This window comes from Dendroctonus ponderosae, unplaced genomic scaffold, assembly GCF_020466585.1.
Source record: "Dendroctonus ponderosae isolate FM_Combo_2020 unplaced genomic scaffold, Dpon_F_20191213v2 Dpon_F_20191213_1, whole genome shotgun sequence".
NCBI lineage: Eukaryota > Metazoa > Arthropoda > Insecta > Coleoptera > Curculionidae > Dendroctonus > Dendroctonus ponderosae.
This window is the reverse complement of record NW_026017110.1, coordinates 12,914,411-12,936,046: the sequence shown is the minus strand read 5'-3', so window position 1 is coordinate 12,936,046 and position 21,636 is coordinate 12,914,411. Positions and strand designations below refer to the sequence as shown.

Here is a 21,636-nt window from a genome sequence, read left to right as displayed (position 1 = left end):
TAAAACTGGTACTACAAAAAGATTTTGAATACTTTCAAAATAGGTCAGTGGCGCATTACGAACACGATCCGATTATGTCGAACTTTATGTTCCTGGCTAAAAATCCACGGTGGAAAGCAGTACGATCAAAACTCACTCCAGTTTTTTCCACCGGAAAATTAAAACAAATGTTTCCACATATCTTAAGAGAAGGTAATCTTATGGTGGATTATATCAGCAATTTCGATAATATGCCTAGCATTGAATCCAAGGAAATTTGTGCGAAATTTTCGACTAATGTTATAGCAAGGTGTGCTTTTGCAATAGATGCTGGATGCTTCAATACAGAAAATGCCGAATTCAGGTCAGTTATTAAGTTTTGATTTATTATTTGATTCGATGCAATAGTCCTTTTTCGAGCATTCATGGTTTTTGCGGAATTATCATGTCTGGTATTCTACCAATTAAGAATTTTAAACATCGGGAAAGTGCTGGGATGATTTTTAATAAAACTTGCTGTGGATTTCTTTCATATTTTGAAAAAGGTACTGCGCTCAGGCGAAAAGCTGGGTTCTTTTATTCCGATTTGTGAGGAACGCAACTCGACCGAAAACACTTCCAAAGGACAACCGAGCCTAAAGCCTGTGTCCCATGCATCCGTAACATATTTATACATATAACATATTAAGACCATGTTGGTCAGTTAAATATTACAAAACACTTGCCAATTAAATTAATGTAAAAGAACTGTACAGCTTACTATATTTGAAGTTAATGTCTGAGATTTCTAAATAGTAAGAAAACAGAAATATATTTTTTGGGCAAAAAAATTGTGAATGCTACAAGATTTTATAAAGAGCATAAACATGTAAAAAAGGAACTAGTCCATCAACACGATTAAATGAGCTGATTCCATCCGCCAAATAAAAAGTTCTGGACGTTTTTGTACCAAGTTTTTCAATAATTCATCACTTGCTCAAAGTGGATGAACTCGGTTGCTTTATGAAAATATAAGTGTTACATACGAACAAATTCTGAAAACATGTTTTTTGGATAATTTTGACAATGCATTGCAGAGGAACCAGACATTTTGTCTTAATAAAAGTTGTCAGATCGCCTTCTTTCGAGGCAAATCATGTCACAGTACTCTTATAATCATTTGCTTACCTTGAATATTAACATTTTTCGTATTTATTAAAATTTAAATAGACATAAAGAAACATTTTTGCTGATTATCTCATAACAATTACAAACGTACTTAGACCCTTTTACCGCGGACCCCTTCCATTATTCTGATCATAGGGTTTGCGAATTTCAAATGTTGGTATAAAATTTTAATTGAATAATTCACAATTTTCATTTACAACTGAAAAGCTAATTTTCAGATGTAATTTTAACTTTGCAATATTGTCCCAATGAGAGAGATTAGGACAAACTTGCATTCTATAATTTTTTCCGAAACAAATATTCTTTTCGGTAATGTAACTTCAAAATTATTAAGTTATTCACAATCATTATACATTAGTAACATTGATTACAGTAGGTAAATGACCAAACGTAATTTATACATTATGCATATACATAGTATTACTTGACTTTAATTATTTGTACATCGGTAAACTTTATATATTCTACTATAATATAATTTGAAAGATTTATCATAATTATGTATGTTATGTATGCTAACTAGCTCGTTTTGGGTTTGCAATTAATTAATATAATATATATAATAATATTTCGCACTACACATTGGAAAGTTCGCTAAACTGCATTTCCATTGCGGAGAACAATTCTTATCAAGAGCTGAATTGCATCTCAATTCCGCTGTCTTAACTCTTAAGGAGAGACATGTTATAAAGAAAAAACTAATCTTTAACGCTCGTTTCTAATTTAATCCAAAAATGCTTTATACATATATTAGCAATAATTTCAAATTAAAAATTGGACTTGAGTTATATAGATCACAGCAAAGATCTGTTGGCGCCAAATAGATTTGCCCCATAATGGGGGATGGGAGGAGCTTTAGTCCTATTGTCGCCATTGTGTTTTATACGGTCACTGTACTCAAAGATAGCCGCTTTCATCCTTTTTACAATATGCTGTGATGACATATACAGCCATCTATTACACGATAAAGATAAAATTAACAAAACATCGCTATGCAGAAACATTCTGTTGATGTGAATTTTTTAAATAAATCTCAAAACATGTAATATTCCTCAAAAAGTGAGCAGAAAGACCGATTGGGTCGATAGCCTTTTTCTGTAGGAAATAAAGATCCTCATCCTCAAAAAGTTGAAGATAGGTATAACATATTGTACATGTAATATGTCTGGACATTTCTGAATAATCCGAAATCTAATAATACACATATGGGGTGCTTCATCTAAAATATATGAGTTGGTAATGACTACTGTTACATGGCTAACCCTGAATATAAAGTTTTGGTTGAAAAAAAACGGGCAATTAAATATGCCAATCCACTTATACGAGTGTTGTTTCGAACACTCAAATATTTTTTATTTTAGAATTTATTTCATTTGCCTAAAACACATTGTTTATTTTCATACATCGAATTTGGGTCGAACTAAAATAATTAATTTTACAATTTTTCAATTTGGTCCTGATTGAACATAATGCTAGGTTTCAGTATTATGCCACAACTTTGTGCATTTCTGTTTAAGAAAAGCAGAATTTAGCAGTGGCTTCTTTTATGCTAATTTGAAATTATCAATTGGTCTCCATTAATATTATTATCCCGAGCCTGTTTTGCCTGGAAAATATATCTGGCAATACAGATAACTATTTGATGCCTATTTTAGTGGAAAACAGCGAATTATCTTCTTCCGAAAGAAAGGTGTGCGTCACGGGACGCTCGACAGAAGTGATAACTTATCACATACCATAAACATATTATTTATAGAAACCATCAAATATCGAACTTGTTTAAAGCATGATGGCAATATCAATTTATAATTTCAATATTCTTGTTATTCTAATTCAATTTTAAATTACAATGCTGTTATTTTAGTGACATTCGCTTGTCGCTTATTACAAAATAAATAAGTATAACACTAAATATATTCATGGCTAACGTTTTGCTGCTAGTTTGTTTTTGGCGCAACATATAAATGTGTAACAAACTTGTCCTTCATCAAATTGACTAGTCGGTTTGTAAAAGGACTAGACTCTTTATATACGGTCCAACTTCGATTAGCCCATATGTAAGCGGACTAAACCCCGGTTAATGCAGACTTTGTGCAGTTTTAGCTTAGCATTTATTTTGGTTCTTGCTTGAAGTACCCTTAATATTAGGTGTAAGAAAAGAGTGGGTTGTTCAAAAATTTCGCTGGAAAGCACTTCAAATCGATTAAAATTCCGGGACATTCACAGGTAGACTGTAAGGGCGTCGGAAGCCATAAGGAAAAAGAGAAAATTAGAAATCGAATGCACGCTGAGATTTTTTTATAAACACATTGTTATTAAAACAATTAAATAAATAATTATAGAAAAACAAACATACAAACCGAACTATCTAAAACTAACATTAAAAATGCAAATTGATCTACCATTTGATTAATTAAATACTGCAAATTCTGAAAAACATACATATGTGTTCTGTGCACGCTGATCATTAGGTACCCCTTAGTTAAACCCCGGCTGTTTTCAGCTCTCATACAGTTGTTCGTAAAACCTATATTTTTAAATTTGAGCGTATATTATTAAATACTACATCTTATTTACTTTTGCTTTTGTAATTTTATATCTGAAATATATCGTATTTAGCGTCGTCTTGAACAAAGAACAAACTCTTTTTACCACAATTTTTGCGAGTCAAATTTGTTTTTTTATATTTCCGGTAAATCGCCGTGTGCACCAGAGAGATCTGCCTAGCTACTTGTCTTTATCTATGCAAAGAATAACGGCGCCGTAACGAAATTCATTCAAATCGCACCACACTGCCACCATATTTTATACCACACAAGAAGTTATCGTTTCAAAAAAATATACTGTTAATGTGCAACAACTTGTTTTTCTGGCTGAATTATCAATAGGTTACATAACTTAGGATCGCCGATAAGTAAGGAAAACAGTTTCATTGCTTCATTTCATTAACGCCGTTAATGTTATTTGCTTAATTGAAAATGTGTTGAGCTCGTTTTAATTTAGTTCTTCTCCGAATTGTTCCTGATTAATCAAATAGAATGGATTTTAATTTACAACATAGTTTCATGTTTTAATGTGGCCTTAATGCCAATATCTGTAGTACTCGTACCTATAAATCATGTGCGTTATACTGAAAAGACAGAAAGAGCATGAAAGCATTAATGGACTGAATCTACTTCTGAACTTCTTTAGACACCAAGAAGTGCAAATAAATTGCTTTCACAAATATAGCTGATTGAATTGAATAAAATAAACTCTTTTCAAGTATTATCTGAAGAATCTGCCAATACAATTTTTATTTACATCCAATTTTTTATATTAGTAGCAGTGTTGTGATGGATTAATTGTTTTCTGTTCTAGATGTCTTGGAAGGCAGTTGTTTAATTTTCGGTAAGTTGAATTTTATATTATCTAAATTCGTACAAATGCCAATTTTGTTTTAAGGTGCTCGACTGCATTTCGATTGCATACCGCTTTTCTAGCTCCAAAGCTAGCTACTGCACTTCACATATCATTTTTCAATCCTCGCGTTATTAACAGATTATGCAGTATATTTGGAGAAATTCTTTCAAGTAGAATGTCTAATCCAGAGTACAAAGGGAACGATTTGGTTGATATATTGATCGAAGAAAGCAAAGGAAAGAATGTAGAATTTGGTAAGAAAATCGAATAAAAACGACAAAATATAAAATATCTACATTCAAAGAAAGCGTTGAAAATTGATTGTCTATTATGGAAAAATTATATTCGGAATGTTTTGCATTGGAGTATGCAGAGGAAAAATATGTATGTATGCAGAGGAAAAACATGCTACCTACAATCAGTAAAATAAATTGATTAGTAGAAATGTTGACTTAGCCTCTTCTCATGTACCCTTCATATGGTTTGCTGCAAGCGATCAGTTCAGAATTCGTATTTATCTTCGCTCTGAGGGCGAACGCTTTAAAATGTGCTTATTTATCAAATGCCTACAAGTTTCCTAAAAGAACCATGCCGTCTACAGTAGAATCTGAATGCAGTGGAACAACCAAAAATTGCCTGGGAGTCGGAGGTCACGGTTCTGAAATAGCTCACGTGGACCCAGTCTGTACTAGATAATTACCGCTAACTCGAAAAATTTTCAAGTTTCCCGAAGAACGTGTATTCTTACTGTTACAACTACACTTTACCTGAAATTCCGTTTGATACAGATCCTGAATTTCCATTGTCAAGTGTAACAATTTTTGCAAACATTTGGCAGCAAATACTTCCAGAACTGCATCCTGGTGACTCCGGGTCAGCATTTGTGTTTATTTTCGCATCTATAGCGCAAATTGATTTCGGTATACATCTGCCAATCTGCTTATTCTTCAACTGACACCTTTTAGTAGCTGAAAAGAAACAGATTTTCCACTAGAATAACTTAAATAAAAGAGGAAGGGTTTATTGAAATCGTAACAAACTTACATTTGCATCATTTGAATGTTTATATTGCAAGATTCTTAGAACTTTTTGGTATAAATCGAACAAAGTTGTTGGTGGAAATTAAAATATTGGTCTCATTAATAAAAAAATTGAAAAAACACTCGCTTTCTACATTCTTCCTTTTCCAAGTTTATTTCTGAAATAGTGAAATGCTTTCCAAATTAAATGCTTGTTAAATAAATTTAAATTTTGAAACAGTTTGGTAGTTTAAACCTTTTCCCTTAAATGATTCGTCGAGGAAATACGAAAAATACAATTGGGAAATGTAATTAAAAATACTCCATTCCAGATTACTGCAACACATATGTATAGGTATTATTGTAGATAATCACGGATATAAACTATTTCAGAAGAATTGTGCTCTACAGAGGCTCACGCATCAATACAAAGAACTGTTTAGCTAGCTCATGGAAAAATAATAATTCGTTTGCAATTGCTCCTCCATTTATGATCTCCAGCAATAAAAATGCATATAAAATTAAATTCAATTTAAAATGCTTTATTCTGTAATTATTCTGGTAAATAAAATCAGAAATCAAAGAATGAAAAGTAAAAATAACTAATCATAATGTCTTCAAAATTAAGACAGAATATGTTTGAGTATATCACTGTCGTGATCTATAAATAAATGCGCAACAGTAGGTCGCCATCATTATAATTAGAACTGAAAAAGACAATGAAAGCAAGAGGTTATTTAATTAATAAATATATAATTGTTTAAGTTTTTCCGTAAACTAAATCCAGCTCGTAGTCTACGATGTCGCAATATAACTTTTGTTTTTCAAATGGAAGTACTTGTATATTAATACGTCATTAGATAGACTATTTACAAAGTTACAAATTTGCATTTACACTTTAAGCTGTGAAATCAAGCGTTTTCAAATTATAATTTATTTTATTGACGTGCCGCGAAGTAAAGTTATTTCTTGTTATTCCTTTTTTTCGCCATAAACACCCCTCGCATTCACCCTTAAACTAATGGTGCGCGGTGGCGGTCAGTGCGTTCGGGTTAGAGGGTGGTGCGGGGGTGCGGTCGGGAAAAAGGGATCGTACGGTCAGTCCTGTAAACCAGTCCCGAAGGAAACGCGTACGAAGACGGTCTAGGGTACGCCAAAAAGAAGGCTACCGACGCCACGCCATTTTGTTTTTTTTGTTTGAGTGCTGGATTCCAAGGAAATCCAGTTTTTTCCGGAGCATCCTTGCTCCTTGATCCCCCGGAAAACCGGTGACCCCACCGCGAGACTATTGTGCGCGCCCGGAGACCAGACTATTTGCCCGCCGCAGTACGTGGGACAATTGTGCGCGCCCCAGGTACTCGAGCCATAGACTCCCGTAATTTTAGTTTATTTTATATATTATTAATTGTAGTTGGTTGCAGTTCTGTTTGTTCGTGGTGGTTTTGTTGTTTGTTTTGTTTTTTTTTTTGTTTTCTTTTATTATTGTTAGTTCACATTGAGCGCAGAATCGCGCGCAAGCAGGGGGGTACTATCCAAAACAAGTACCTGGCATCCCTACGCGACGGACTATTAGAACAATTTTTTTTGTTTAAATCTTAGTTTTATTGTGCGCATCCCTCACCTTGTCATGCAGGGACAAGGTCGTGATTCCCGCTCTCCACAAGAGGAGACAGAGGCGCCCTCTGCTCGCAACTCGAGCGAATGGAGGGGGAATCTACGCGACATTATTTAAAAATTTCAAAATGTTCCTACATGTTGTAAGGTGGCTATGGAAGTTAATAAATAAGTGTCAAAATTTGAATTTCCACGTTTAATTGATCATTTACCTAATTATATCAAGGAAAGAATGTGGTATTTACATGATGGAGCTCCAGTTCACCATACAGCTCAAATTCATGAATACCTGAATAATTAATTTCGTGAGAGATGGATAGGCGGAGGTGGGGCTGTTCAGTGGCCACCTCGTTCACCCGATTTGACAAAAATGGATTTTTAGGGGGTTGCGCCAAACACGAAGTTTATAAAATAACACCAACTACAAAAGATGACATGAAGGAACGAATCACAACTGTTTTTCGAAACATTAATAATACTGTTTTAACTCCGTTAGCAATTCATAAACGCAATAATAGTTACTTAAATGTTAACCGAAATCATATTGAACATTTATTTTAAAATATCACTGTAGTTATAATTTTGTATTTTTATTCTTATAGATGTATGCAGTTTGGTTTTATTGCATTTTTTGCTATGAAATTCCATGCATTTTATAAAACGTTGCACTTTTTTTATTGATTATGTCAAGTATCATCAAATGTTGACACTTATTTATTGAATTCCATAGCCACCTTACAAAATGTTACAACTTTTTGAAATTTTTAAATAAAATAAATTATAATATGAAAACGGTTGATTTCACAGCTTAGTGTAAATGAAACTTGTAGCTTTGTAAATTGTCTATCTAATGACGTATTAATATACAGGTACTTCCATTTGAAAAACAAAAGTTATGATGCGTTAAAAAGTGTTAGATTGAAGTCCACATTGTTGACACCCTGTACAATGTATTGATATTTTGGTTCAATACAACTTTTAACGGATCTGTGGTGATTGGAAAGACGTATTTTTTTGTATCTTTAACTGCTTTTTTTTGCTTCTACAATGCATTTTTAAATACCATGTGTTCGGATGTTTGCACACATCTCTTCAATATAGTGGACTGTAGTTATATTTTTTATGAAGAAAACAATAAATAGGCGCTAACTTAATTTATTGTAAAATACAAAACACGTGGTAACAATTAGCTGATCTGATGGATGTCGGTGCAGCGATAATCGAATAATGAATAATGCGCTGACGATTCACAATGCGCTTCACATGAAGTGCATTGACAGACAACTGCGTGAAAAGTGGTGCCAACATGCTGGCAGTTCTTACAATAATATAATTTTAATATTCCCTGTTCTAAACTAAACACCATGTTTTTAAGCAAAATTTTACTAAAATGGCGAGAATCTGCCAACGTCGCAAGTAAGAAAAAAATATTTTACGGTGCATATACAGCGTTTCAAGCTGCATTCCATAAGCTAGTGACAAAAGGGTAGTTCTATTTAAAAAAATACACTTTGATTGCCTAGCTTTTCTGAGACACTCTGTATCATATAAGATATTTTTAAAATATGAGCACTTCGTGCGTCAACAACTTTTATATGAAACTATTTTTCGAAAGTTCAACACTATCGGAAATAATGGACTCTATCCCACTAAAAAACCACCCTGTATATTATTTAGCCGTCATGAATAAATACATAATTTTTTTTGGCAAGCTGAAACTATTTTATGTCCTGATAAATCAGCATCTCGATGAACGACAACGTTGCTATGCAAAAACTGTTCCTATTCGAAGCAAAAGTTTAGCTAGATGGGGTTAGATTCAACACCCTGTATGTGATCAGAAATTTTTAAAAATGACTCATTGTGTGCCATTCTTTTCATCTAACTTAGTACCAAGCAATATATTTTTTACTTTTTACCGCTAATCTAATCTGCATATTAGTGGAAATGTATTTTCAGAATAAAAAAATGTACATGCTTAACACATCCACCGCCAAGCTGCCATGCAAAAGTTTTCAAAATAAAAAAAACTTAAATGATTTTATTTTGTTATTATGTCTCTTCTTGATAAAAATTGTTTTTCCAACTTTTTGCACTGTTTTTAGTGTTTTTTAATGTGTATTATTTTCGATACACCGGCATGTGAAAAAGGTCGGAAGTTCGGAAAGAAGCGGAATGCTTACCCATGGCTGACACCATTACCAGAAGGAATTCAGTCAGTCAGGCACTATCTTGTAAAAAATAAAGTTAATGGAATAAGAGTTCGGGGGCGCTGCTCATGTTGTTACAAAAAATATGGTCGAAAGGGTAAAGAAATTGATGGGAAAATTGTTATAGCCCCTATATTATGTTATGTTTATGTGTTATTTATGATATGTCTCTCTGAATACCAGCGGTCAGTGTTTAAGGTGGTATCATTTTTTAGGCACCCTTGTAGTCAAAATTAGTTTTCTAAGCCTTTCGCTGCTTAAGAATTCAAGACTGCGACACCCACCTATATCTTACAACCAATCAGTCTGTTTAGTTTATGGGGCTTTTATAGGCCTTTGAATAAAATTGATAAAGGTTTCCAAATTAATACTTCAAATAAACAGTAAAAAATGGAAATAATAGATTACTTACTCAGATCATAAGATGCAACTTTACACAGTATTAATGGAAACACGAGAACTAAACCGTGACACTTCATCCTGTAAACAGTTTTGATCACCGACATCAGGATGTTCTTCATTATATTATGTAGCAATATTAACACACACAAATAATGAAAATCGCAATACTCATGTATTTGTTATAATTGGCAAAATTATCGTTTCAAATGGGACAGTCCAAAGGGGATTTAGTTAAGGACGTTCCATGCAAAACAGTAATTGAGAAAATGTATCATTGTCACAGCTTTTATGTGACAAACATTTTGTTTCGAATAACATGTCGTTAATTTCGGGTATATTAAAAGGGCATTTGGTATTTTACGTTGTTTTTTTTTGGAATATGATTGATTACATACAGTGTGAACGATGTTGCCATATATGGTTTTTACATTAAATAAGTATGCAAATCTAATGCTAAAACTAGGTTTTAGGCCAAACAATATCTTCCAACCATTGCAGATAATGTGCTACTCGAGTGTATACACCAGGAATATTCACAGCAAGTCCGCAGCCCTTTCCAAAAGAGGTCACGCCAATTATATCGTACATGCAAGACATGTTTTGATCTCCTGTTCGATAAACCTGAAGGGGACCACCAGAATCACCCTAAAAAAGTAGTAATTATACAAGCAGATCTGATTAAATTTGAAAAATATCGAATCAGGTATTCAAAACTAATTAATAAATATTTTTTAACTACTTATGTTTTTTAAATGTTTATGTTAATGAAGAAAAATTGATGCGTTAGCGCTAGAATTGAATTTTATACAGTTTAATGTTTTTAATAGAATACCCTGTTGCTTTTAACAAATTTTTGATAAATATAGGGACTCTTTGATAAGCTCAACCAACTCATTTTAATTTCATGCGTAATTTTCAGAAAAAAAAATGGTTATCGCTATCATTCTCAGGTCTCGCAATTGAAATTGTTCTTGTAGTTATCCTTTGAAAAACTGCTGGATTTTGAGTTATTAGGCAGCGGTCGGTAGAAATTTGGTGCTCATGTTTCGCTAGCACGCATCGTCAAAACCTACAGAGAAGTGTTCGTTCAAGTATGCTGAGTCAGAGACAAGGTCTCCCTCCTTTTGCATTGCCTCGGCTTACAGTGGTATGATGAAGAAGCTAATATTTTTATGCAGATGACTTTTCTGTGGCAATAAAGCATATTTTGATAGACATGCGACCAAGCTAAATTTTGGACCTAAATTTCGACAGACGGCGGTATAATAGCTCAAAACCGAACACTTTTTCAATTTGGTCTAGTTCAAAATAAAAAAAATGACCATCTTGTCGAATCATTTGTCCATCTACTTTTTTACAACAGTTTGCTAATTTTGAAAGAATTTAATTAACTTACCTGGCAGGTATCTTTTAGATCCTTTGAATGCCCGGCGCAAATCATCAAGTCATCTTTAATGCCTTCTTGTAGCTGTGAAGTTCCGGTTTGCTGTTTGTATACTTTATTGCAAATCGGCTGTCCATACAATTCCAGAATAACCCGCAGTAACTCTTTGCTTTCATCACCACCAAACTCCGTCCTGCCCCAACCTATCGCAATTACTTTTGACCAAGGTGAATGTCTGTTTGCGTACAGACAAGCTGGTCTCACCCAAGTGTTTAGTTGTGCCTGTTTAGCAAGTTTTGCTAAACCAATGTCATGGTAATGTGATGGTTCAAAATATTGAGGATGAGCAAATCGTTGAATAATATTGAATTCTTGCAGGTGTTCTGGGTCATCTATGTCAATGAATCCCATTCTTGCGTATAAGGCGTTACCTCTGCAACAATTAAGTATTTTAGGTATTTCCGATAGCCTAATGGAAATAAGACTTTCATCAATAAGACCAGATAAGGAATTATTTTTAATCCAAGGAGAAAATTGGACCGAAATTATTTAAAAACTATGAATCGAAATCGAATAATACGAATAACACAATTACAAATATGCAGTGGAAGTATGGCAATTGTTCTTGGTTAGAAACTAAATAAAAATAAATTTAGTCCGATTAAAATAAATAGTTTTCAGTTGAACCGTTTTAATCAAGACTGAGTAGTTTGAAGTATCACATTAACAACTTTCTGATTTTTTTTGTGAAACTGAAATCTTTGTTATGATACGTAATGTGTAACGTAAAATTGTTATAATACGTGTTGGTAAATGCTATATTTTCTTGAATCTAAATATTTATTGCAATTTTGCTCATATCGGACTGACTAAAATCGCTATCGGACAACTAAAATACTCTGTACATTTTTGATCAAGGAATACATATAAGCAACCATCTTACGTTCACCATTATTTATATGCTCAAAATTTTGAAAAAAAATATGGGTTTAGTTGATTCTTGCACAGTTTTTGCAGTTTCCCTTTGTTTTCTTCTGGGATATAGCAATAAATCTAACATTACTGGATCGAATTTTTTTTATTAATTGAATAAATTTGATTGAACATGAACGAAAGATAAAACTTGAGTGGTACAGGATATTTTTTATTCATTGCTGCTGAATTCTGACACAGAAGAATCTAGGAATACTAGGCTCTACGTAAGACTTATGACATTACCCATCTGGTCAAAACATAAGTCGCACTGAGGGACATAGTTTTTGCTAATTTACACCGATTGTAGGTACAATTTTCTTATTTTTTATATTCAACTCTTGAAATATTGGCTCCCCAACAGACTCACTACATTTTAATGTGGTTCCCAAATGGCTCTTTCGGCACAATAATATCCGATATTATGGCAAAGTAATTTTATAATTTTTTATTAAGGTTTTTTTATGGGTAAAATCTATCTAAGTAAGTTTTACTGTTAAAAAAATATATAAATAATATATGCAAGCCAAACTGAATAAAAGAAAACACTAAAACCAACGAAAAAGGCGCGCAAACAGTCCAGAACATTGCTTGTTCTTGCAGAGTACACTAGATATGAAACCCAAAAATACGTATAAAATTTTAGTAGAAATAGCTATAAGCCTGATTCTTGCACGGTCCGACGGAGCATTTCAAACTCTATGATATCGTGTTGCTAACTCATTTTACGTAAAAATTGGACTTAGTCGGTTATTGCATTGGACCCTTCAATTGAAAATGTATCTGATGTTATAACAAAACTGCAAGGTTTTGTCCTATAAGAAACCCTTGGCTCGATTTTTTTCGACAAATAAATGTATACGTTTTCAGCTAACACTGTTGGCTGAGTTATTAGCTGGCACTATATTGGTTTTAAAAATTGCAAAATTGGGTTTTTTAACTTAATACTTCATTTACTATAATGAAAATATCAGAAACTAAACGTATATGACTACTAGTATGAAAATTAATGTATCATCTAATTACTAGTGGCTACCTCTTTAGGATGTCGCATCAGTTGTTTGTCTTCCAATGAAGTTTAGAGTTAAAAAAATATAGAAAAATAGAAGAGAAATCTGAGAAATATTTAAGTCGATGTTTGAAGAATTGTTTATACTTATTGCTAAACTATGTTTCCAACATGAAGAAATGATGTTTAAATGCACCAAATATACTTTAATCCTTTAACGAAAAATATTTTGTAAAGTATAAGGTCGCACACTTACACAGAAACAGTTTCACTCGCACATCAATAATAAATCTCTCTTTTGAAAGTGTGTCTAAAAATATAAGTTGTGAATTTTGTATTTAATCTTGCGTGAATTAAAACGCTTTTTTATTAGAAAATTATATGACTGTCGAAAGTAATACAAAATTATTATTTTTTACATGATTTCTAGACCACAGCCGAGAAGGCGTTTTGCCATAAATTCTATTTTGAAAAAAAAACAAGCTTGATGATGCTTGAAATAAGCATCATGTTACTCCGTCCACCATTGTTTTAACAATTAATATCGACTGAGTTCGAGCTTTAATTGTTTTCGTCATTTCTCTAAGGTCGGTTAAAAGTATAGCATTATTTTTAAAAAATTATCCTAAAAAATCTTATAGGTTTTCAGTCAATTTTGAGGATGCCGCTAATTTAGAACTTTTATGTTGATTTTTATCATTCTTTTACAATTGAAAATCAGCCATAAGATACACATCGATTTTTCAGAAACTTATGAATTAACATTTTTTATTTTACGAAATTATCTTCTTTTACAGCATTCATCTGCAAAAAGTAAGAAGAATGTGTCCAAGATTCAAGCGGCTGACACATGACAAAATCAACTAACAATTTGAAACAGAATTTAATTTTTATGGTGTTTTATTTAATTGAATCATCATTTTTGTCACTTAAAACTTTAATTATTTGGGACTGCATGTATGAACAGCAGCGAAAGCGCAAAAGTGTGTTGTGGATCTAGTACTGAAAATGTAGCTTTATACAAAACTATAATTAGGGGAGCATGACAACTAACCGTAAACTTGCAAGGACTGTTTATATTAATAGTATAAAATAGAGAAAGTAATCGATTGCAGCGAAGCCAATATGATTTGCCTCAAAAAAACTTCCCAGTCTGCATATGTATAACTTACTATTCTGAATCTACTTACAAACTCCGGTCATCCAAGCAATGAGCCGCTGTTAATACAAACTGCTCACTAATCAAGGATCCACCACAAGCCCATCGAACTGGATTGTCTCCATATCCTAGTTGGACCTGTAAAAGTGAAAATTATTTAGATCGTGAATGATAATATACTGACGGATGTTGCAAACAATATATTTTACAAACTTGTGATGGTGCTTTACTGAGGAAGCTAAAGGCAAAGTTAAGAAAAAACTATGTTAAATGAGTCTGCATATACAATAAACTCGTGCATTGAACAATCAAAGTAACCCGCATGATCTTTTATCCAACTATCAATTCAGTTGAAAGTCGGCAATTAGAAACATTGCATTTCCTTCGGTTTTCGGTTTTAATGAGATTTTCAAACACGTGAGAATTCAGTTTGGTCAGAAATTTTAAAATAACATTAACTTTTAATTTGTATCTAATGGCACTTGCCTTCTTAATGTATTTTTAACAGTAAGGATTAGTTTATTGTCTTTAATAAATACATTTTAATGATATATATCAAAAAATAATAATATAAATCTGGTCTAAAGATTTAGACAATATCACATTGTATGTACCAGAGCTTCTTTCAAAAGCGGAAGCGCTAAACTGTTTTAATTTCAGTTAGATAATGTAGAAACTTTGTGCGAAAGATCTTGATAATGAGATGATGATTGACAAAGATGAGTCAAACAATAACAAGTAAAGGCGAACGGCAAATTGGTCAAATACATATCAAAAGAACGTCCTTCACATTCCACGAATAAACATGAATCCATGAATAAACACTCTCAAGATAAACTTACTAGAAGAATTTGACAATACAACAATACAACACGACCAACGCCCGTTCGCAGAAACAACCACCAATACAAGTGAAGAATTAAATCGCAACTATTTTTTGCATTATTTACCATGTGAGGAAACTCCTTTCTAGTAGCTGGAGATCCCCCGACTACAAGCTCCAATCGGTCAAACGGACATTCTCTGCGTACAATGTCTTCTGCACCCACTAGAAGAGTGGGACTTACCTCTTTACTCCAGACATATTGAGAGTAATGTCTGCACACTGCAAAACACATAAATTCCTGCTTTTAAAAGTGGTTTCTTTCCTCAACTATATAAGGAATTACTTTTATCAGATATTTCTCCCGGAGTTCTACTTTTACTTATGGTCACCCTTGTTGGCTTTTCTGTGGTGGTGGATAATCTGATTGTTGTGGACTCGGTTTCCACACAACATACAATTATTTCTCTGCCTGAAAATCCGCATCCTGTTGGATAAATACCTTTTCGAAGGTTGGCTATTGCACTCGGGCATTGCGGTAGTAATTTACAATGACCTCTCGAATCAGTACGTTTGTCCACACATAAATCTCCTAAAAACTCGTTTTTATTAATTTTTGAGCACACTAAACTCAGCATTGTTTTTTAATTCTATTGGACTAGCAAGCGGTTGTGAATCTTGTATAAATCGTTAGTAATTAAAACATTTAAAAGTAAAAATAAAGTGTCGAAATTCATTGAATTTTAATTAAAAATAGGGAAACAGGTACATATTTGGAAATATGATTCAGTGGCATCAATCGGTGATACTGTTTGTGTGAAGTAGATTTTTGCAAACACGTGGCAGCATAACATAAATTTATAAATCTCGCAGATTATTATTTTTGAATTTTTATACCATAAGTAGGTAGGTACTTACAGCAGAGAAGTAAAGAGCGCATGAAACTATATGCTAAGGTGAATGAACAAAGCCAAATCAAATTTAATGCTGTAAAATTTAAAAAAATAGCACATATGTACTGTACATTAATTAAGTACATTAGTGCTGTAATTAAGTATATATATATAATATCAAATTCTGTTAAATTTTTATATTCACTCCATCGCTAGTCTTAAGTACCTGCTTACCTTCATATTGCTGTCCTTTGGCTATAGAATAAACAGTCACAAATATCACTATTAGCTTATGCATTATCACAGTTTACAGTAAATATTTTACTCTAAACAATCATTCACAAATTCGTAGCATTGAAACATTCTGACATTACAGAAACATGTTTTGCTACGTCTCTTAGCACAACGCCAACTGGACTTACCGACTTAATCGGTATTTCTTTCACGTTGTTTGTGTATCGCCAATGGTTGATCATGGAAGGTCAGCTTAGTTATAAACGTTATTTATGTTAAGTCTGAATACAATTATTCATATAGATAAAATTAACATTATTTCTGGTCGATTGTAACTACACGCCAATGTTATGATTTTGGAAAACAAGTTAATCAGCGTGTTTTGTTTAAATAAATCTTAATCAAAGTTGAATAGTAAATATGGGAATATACCTAGTTACAAAACTGGTTCTATTAGCTTGCCAATTTAAGTATGTATTAGCTTCCGCATAAATAATTCGATTGCATCGCACTTACTATATAAATATAAGGTCTGCTATTGAAAATGTACCTCCTGCTTATTTAAAACTAGGTTCCGAAATATTTACATTAGTCGCATACAAATTTCAGAGATGTTTAGGAAAGTGGGACGGAGGATAAATAAAATTTTTAAAGGATAAATAAAATTACTTAAAAAAAAATAAACTAAATTTTTGGCGGAAACCTGGAACTCGAGTTACTTTTAGCATCTGGATTATATGATATGTGTAAAACTTGTGAGATGCGGGTCAACGGATCGTTTAATGGCTATCGAGAAATGGCTAAGTGATAAGTAATCGGATGCCCTAAAGGTATTTATATCTGAGATTTGCCCCATTTACAATTGCGCCACAATTTGCAAATGATTTTAAAATGCGTTCCATTCGCTAAAATGCAACGGAAAGTGCCTAGTTATGTTTTTAAATAACATTTTAATTACTTCGTTATGCAAGTTGCTGGTGATTTTCTTGTCTCGCTTCTATAAAAATCTTCAATTTCCCAAACGGATTCTTTAATTGAATTTGCTATATTTTACCTTTTTATCTGAAGTGCTATTTAAATAGAGACATTAACTACCGTATAAATTTGAACGTAATTGCTCACAATAAAATATGCATTGTAGAAACTAATTTGAACAATACTTTATATAAATAAACAGAAAAAAACAGAGAGTAGGGCTGGAAACGACCGAACTAGAAAAACAGAATGTCAATTCCTTTATTATTTTGGGATTTTTTAAAATTATTGTACAGATATTATAATACAGAAGATGTTGCTGTTAAATTTTGATTTCGATTCTTATAGTTTGCTAAAATATGTCTAAAAAGCAGGCCCAAACTAACAATTTTTTCGAACATCAATTTTTTTCAGAAAGTTGGTTATCATATGTGATACTCTGGGTTTCAAGCAAGACAATACATAACCGAAAAAACGAGGATTATACAATTTTTTTATCATTGTATTACTGACATTTTGAAAAACAGTTTCTTTCTACCGCACAACATAAAAACATTGCAAGCGCTGCACTTGTCAAATGTTAAAAAATTTACATCTAGAATATCGAAATTTTTATCTTGAATGCTGAGGTCTCTTCGTGAATCCAAGAAGACGTTTTGCTTTTCTTCGTTTCGTACTTGACCTACCTCTTCACCTGCTCTATTTGATCCCTTGCACTTTCAAATTCATTTTATGCTATTGTATCCTGATTCTGATTTCTTCCTAACTGAACATCAAAGGAGAAAGAGAGTGGGTAGGTAGTCCTACACGATCCCGGTGGAAGATAGACCTACTTCAGGGATGCGACCCTGCCTACGTAAGCCTTGGATTATCTCTCAAGACCATACGGGGTAATCCATTGTCCTACCCAGCATCTTATTTGAACCTACACATTTTCCTTAACACACCATCCTACACCACCTTCCAACACGTCTTTATCCAGCGAGGAACGTTAGGGCTAGAAAAACCTCTCAAACGTGGTGAATAATAAAAAGACCGGAGACATACCTCAGGTGAGTAGCTCAATAAACGACAAATCCCACATCTTGGAAAAGATCTACATCGAGGATTCTGAGCGAGGCACAAATTCACTAACCACATCTAAAATTGCCAAAAGAAACCTTCATATAGCAACATTATCAACAAATGGTAAATTGGTAGAACTAGAAGAATAACTTAAAAACATTAAATGGGCCGTAATAGGGCTAAGTAAAGTTCGACGACTGGGTGAAAATCAACTCACACTAAACGCCGGATATGTTCTCTTTAAAGTCGAAGCCCGAGGACGATCAATTATATCTTATCAAGTTATACAATTTCATATTTTTCCAATCACTGATAAGTTTAAAATGTTGCACAGCCATGCTTTGTTGCACGATTTGGATAAACATTTGCTTAACATGATTTTAGGAAAAAGTGGCATTAAAATTACTTTTTATTAGTTCATTCATGGTTTTGAAATACCTATGCAAATGCATCTTTTTGCTTATACATATAAATATGTGTCATCAATAACGTAAAATTTCAAAGTTTTTGTCTTACTTTCGTGTGCAATATAAATAATGTCCATTTTTCAAATGAAATGATATATTTTTTGTTGAGCACCTTGCAAGTAAATATGAGAAAAAAGATTATTAGATTGCACACAATTAACGAAATCACAACATCGTAAGTAGAATTTGTGCAAAGCAGTTCCAATATTTGTTATAGTTGCTGTGTTGCAGCCAATTGACAATTTGCACAGCTTTTTGATTTTTCATTCTCAAAATGTGAAAGACCTTGCTTATCGCTAATAACAAAGATCATTGTTGTTATTACATCCTAATTGCAATTCATTTCATTCATCATTATATGATATCATCATTATATATAATATAATTATCATTTTTTTGCTCCATTAATTTAGTATTTAATGACTTATTGTATTTTCACAAGTTGACAATTGTCTTCGAAATGTTTTAAAATAAATTATTTATTTGACAAACATATTCGTACGCAAAGACATCAAATTCAATATTTCTAGAACAGTAGATGAAAAAGGAAACTAAATTCATTTTAGACGTTTTCTAACTCATTTTTTGTATGATTTGTGGTCCAAATCGTCGACTCGATCCATTCAACATAACGATCGACTTTCGTGTAGATTCCTGGAGAATAAGACATGCCACAAAACCGTCCAAAGGAAGTTACCCCTATAATGCTGTACATACAATACGGATCATCCAACACAATCTGAAAGGGATAACAAAAATATATTAAAGTTTAGCGCTTATCGCCTATAACTTATATTTTCTTTAAGCCAAATTAAAAAAAAATGTGAGTAGCAGTGTCCAAGAATAAGTCATATAAGCTTTCAACATCGTAGAATTGATTAAAGTGATTAAAATATAAAGAGTGATAAAATTTCTTCCTTAGGATATTATAAAAATATAAACAAAACGTTTAGATCAAGTATGTAGTACATTAAGTCGATCAACACAGTGCACATTATTCAGTTGATTTTATCCAAAATTGTTAAAACACAATTTTCATAAAGTCAATTTGTAGGATACCTAGTTATTATTTAATGGATTATTACGCATTATTTACATATCTCCTATATAGTTTTATGAATTCTTTTACACCAAAAGCAAGGGCATTTTTCAATTACTTCCGTCTATATACTCGTAGTTCGATACCATCTAAATTGTTCAAACTCTTAAACAATTATTTCAACTGTAAGTGGCTTTATAACAGGACTCTTTTCTTGATAATGGTCAATTTATTGCTCAAAAAATGAATGTCAGCACTTTAATATATTAGAATAGACAAACTCAACAAAAAAAATTATTTCTTCATCGGATTCTCGATGAAGTAAACGTGGCAACGTTAACCTGCTGCCAGTTAATATAGTTAAATAACCGTTTTTTCCAATAAATTTGTCTTTTTTTAACAAATTGTGGAAATGTATATAACTATATTTATCAACAATTAATATATAAGTAGAAATTAGCCTTCGAACGTTTAAGCTCAAAGCAAACAGCGTCCCGCTCAGAAAATGGATCAGTTTACAATTCGTTTTAAATAATATATAAATATAAAGTTTATCAAAGAAATGATTGGAATTCGACATTTTTAACAGAAGGAGAAATTAAAGATTTGATTCAAAGATCTCCTAATACGGTTTATCTTATGGCTAAGGTATCTTCTTTAAAAATCTATAATAATAATAAATTCGGGTTTATGTTCGTTTATTATAAATTGATGTTATTTGGAATTCTAATGGAAATATAACTTCTGAGCAAAGAGTTTTCAAAGATCAATGTTTTTCATTAAATTCGCTAATGTAAAATGTTTAACAGTTTTAGACGATTAGCAGGTTAGTAACGATTTAGCAGTTTGGTAAACTCCATAAATTACAACGACTTTTCTAAAACTATCATCTTCAAAATAGTAAATTTGTCACTGCTCTCGCTAATGTTCTGGGGAAATTTGAGCGTTAATTCAACTGTTGTAAGATATCTACAATGGAAAAAATGCAGTGATTTTTACAATAATTTTCTAAACATTTTGATTTCAAGTTTAATAAATGTTTATAATAATAAACACTATTACAAATTATTCAATTATAAACTGAAAGGTCAATCTTCCTTTCAGTTTATAGAGTGATGAGCTAAACAGAGCCGGTTTTCAAAGGTTAGAAACAGGTTTCAAACGCATTGTTCTCTTAAAAGTTTTGAGCAAACTGTATCATCTACTTCTTAGGGCAAAACGATTTAAAGATAAGCTTACTATTATTCTAAATTAACTTGGTATTAAAGCTTTCTATATTAACTTCCTACAGGTTTTCATGTGCTATAACATGCTGATTATAAAAACCATAGTTATATTTGTATTTAAGATTTGGTTAAGCAGTCTAGGTGATACTCATATATCAAGATAGAAAGCCTTCCTGCCACTAGTCAGGTTTACTAGAGTTTTCAACATCAATGAGTTTAAGCTGATCCAACCATTCGTACATTTGTTCTCTTAATTATATATTTTTATCTTTTTTTTAACTCTGAAAATGTTGAACAACTGCTTTCAGTCAAAAATTTATTATATGTTTACGGTGATTGTATGGATTGCTATAAACCAAAATATTTTCAAACACTTATGAGGGCGGGATGTGAAGAAACAACCAATGCTTTGCCGAAAAAAAACAGAAAAAAAATTGTTTCAAAAGTTATTCATGTTTAATTTTAAAAAGATAGTCAGTAGTTGATGGAAACCCTTAAAGCTGAATCTAATTAATCCTTCTTCAAGTTTAATGTAGTAAAATATTTGTAAGTGATTTCTGGAATCGTCCTTGTTCGCGAAAGAAAAATTGCAAGAAT

General features: G+C 32.3%; 4 protein-coding genes across 4 annotated transcripts in view; 1 reads left to right on the top strand and 3 right to left on the bottom strand.

Annotated features, from left to right (window-relative positions):
• Positions 1 to 4,997, top strand: LOC125502813 (cytochrome P450 6k1-like; the record flags this gene model as incomplete). Its single annotated transcript, XM_048662156.1, is given in 3 exon segments — positions 1 to 343; positions 4,507 to 4,536; positions 4,591 to 4,997. Coding segments are annotated over 3 exon segments (602 nt in total), but the record flags the coding sequence as incomplete, so codon positions are not given.
• The window catches only part of LOC109545046 (serine proteinase stubble), a gene marked incomplete in the record, with an annotated part of 47,849 nt that extends 37,805 nt beyond the window's left edge, over positions 1 to 10,044 (bottom strand). Inside the window, 2 exon segments of the mRNA XM_048662098.1 lie at positions 5,316 to 5,516; positions 9,804 to 10,044. Of these exon segments, the coding sequence (XP_048518055.1) occupies positions 5,316 to 5,516; positions 9,804 to 9,912 (310 nt within the window).
• A 97-nt stretch (positions 10,045 to 10,141) lies between these two features.
• On the bottom strand, positions 10,142 to 16,724 carry LOC109545962 (venom protease-like). The gene is made up of 6 exons (XM_048662118.1): positions 16,268 to 16,724; positions 15,487 to 15,732; positions 15,268 to 15,422; positions 14,349 to 14,455; positions 11,190 to 11,610; positions 10,142 to 10,438 (listed from the first exon to the last, which is right to left on the bottom strand). Exons 1-6 carry the CDS (start codon positions 16,329 to 16,331, stop codon positions 10,253 to 10,255), a joined length of 1,179 nt encoding a protein of 392 aa, XP_048518075.1. The 5' UTR covers positions 16,332 to 16,724; the 3' UTR covers positions 10,142 to 10,252.
• A 2,612-nt stretch (positions 16,725 to 19,336) lies between these two features.
• LOC109546098 (serine protease snake) overlaps positions 19,337 to 21,636 on the bottom strand; it is a 4,957-nt gene continuing 2,657 nt past the window's right edge. Inside the window, exon 5 of the mRNA XM_048660870.1 lies at positions 19,337 to 19,513. Coding sequence (XP_048516827.1) covers positions 19,337 to 19,513 — 177 coding nt within the window. The remainder of the gene's footprint in view (positions 19,514 to 21,636) is intronic.

What these genes read in the sequence shown, in the direction of transcription:
- LOC109545962 (XM_048662118.1), bottom strand. Translation starts at nt 16,331, where the DNA reads ATGCATAAGCTAATAGTGATATTTGTGACTGTTTATTCTATAGCCAAA. An exon ending in TGCTTGGATGACCGGAGTTT is followed by an intron (nt 11,611 to 14,348) that starts GTAAGTAGATTC and finishes TAATTGTTGCAG; the next exon opens with AGGTAACGCCTTATACGCAA. An exon ending in ATCTAAAAGATACCTGCCAG is followed by an intron (nt 10,439 to 11,189) that starts GTAAGTTAATTA and finishes CTACTTTTTTAG; the next exon opens with GGTGATTCTGGTGGTCCCCT.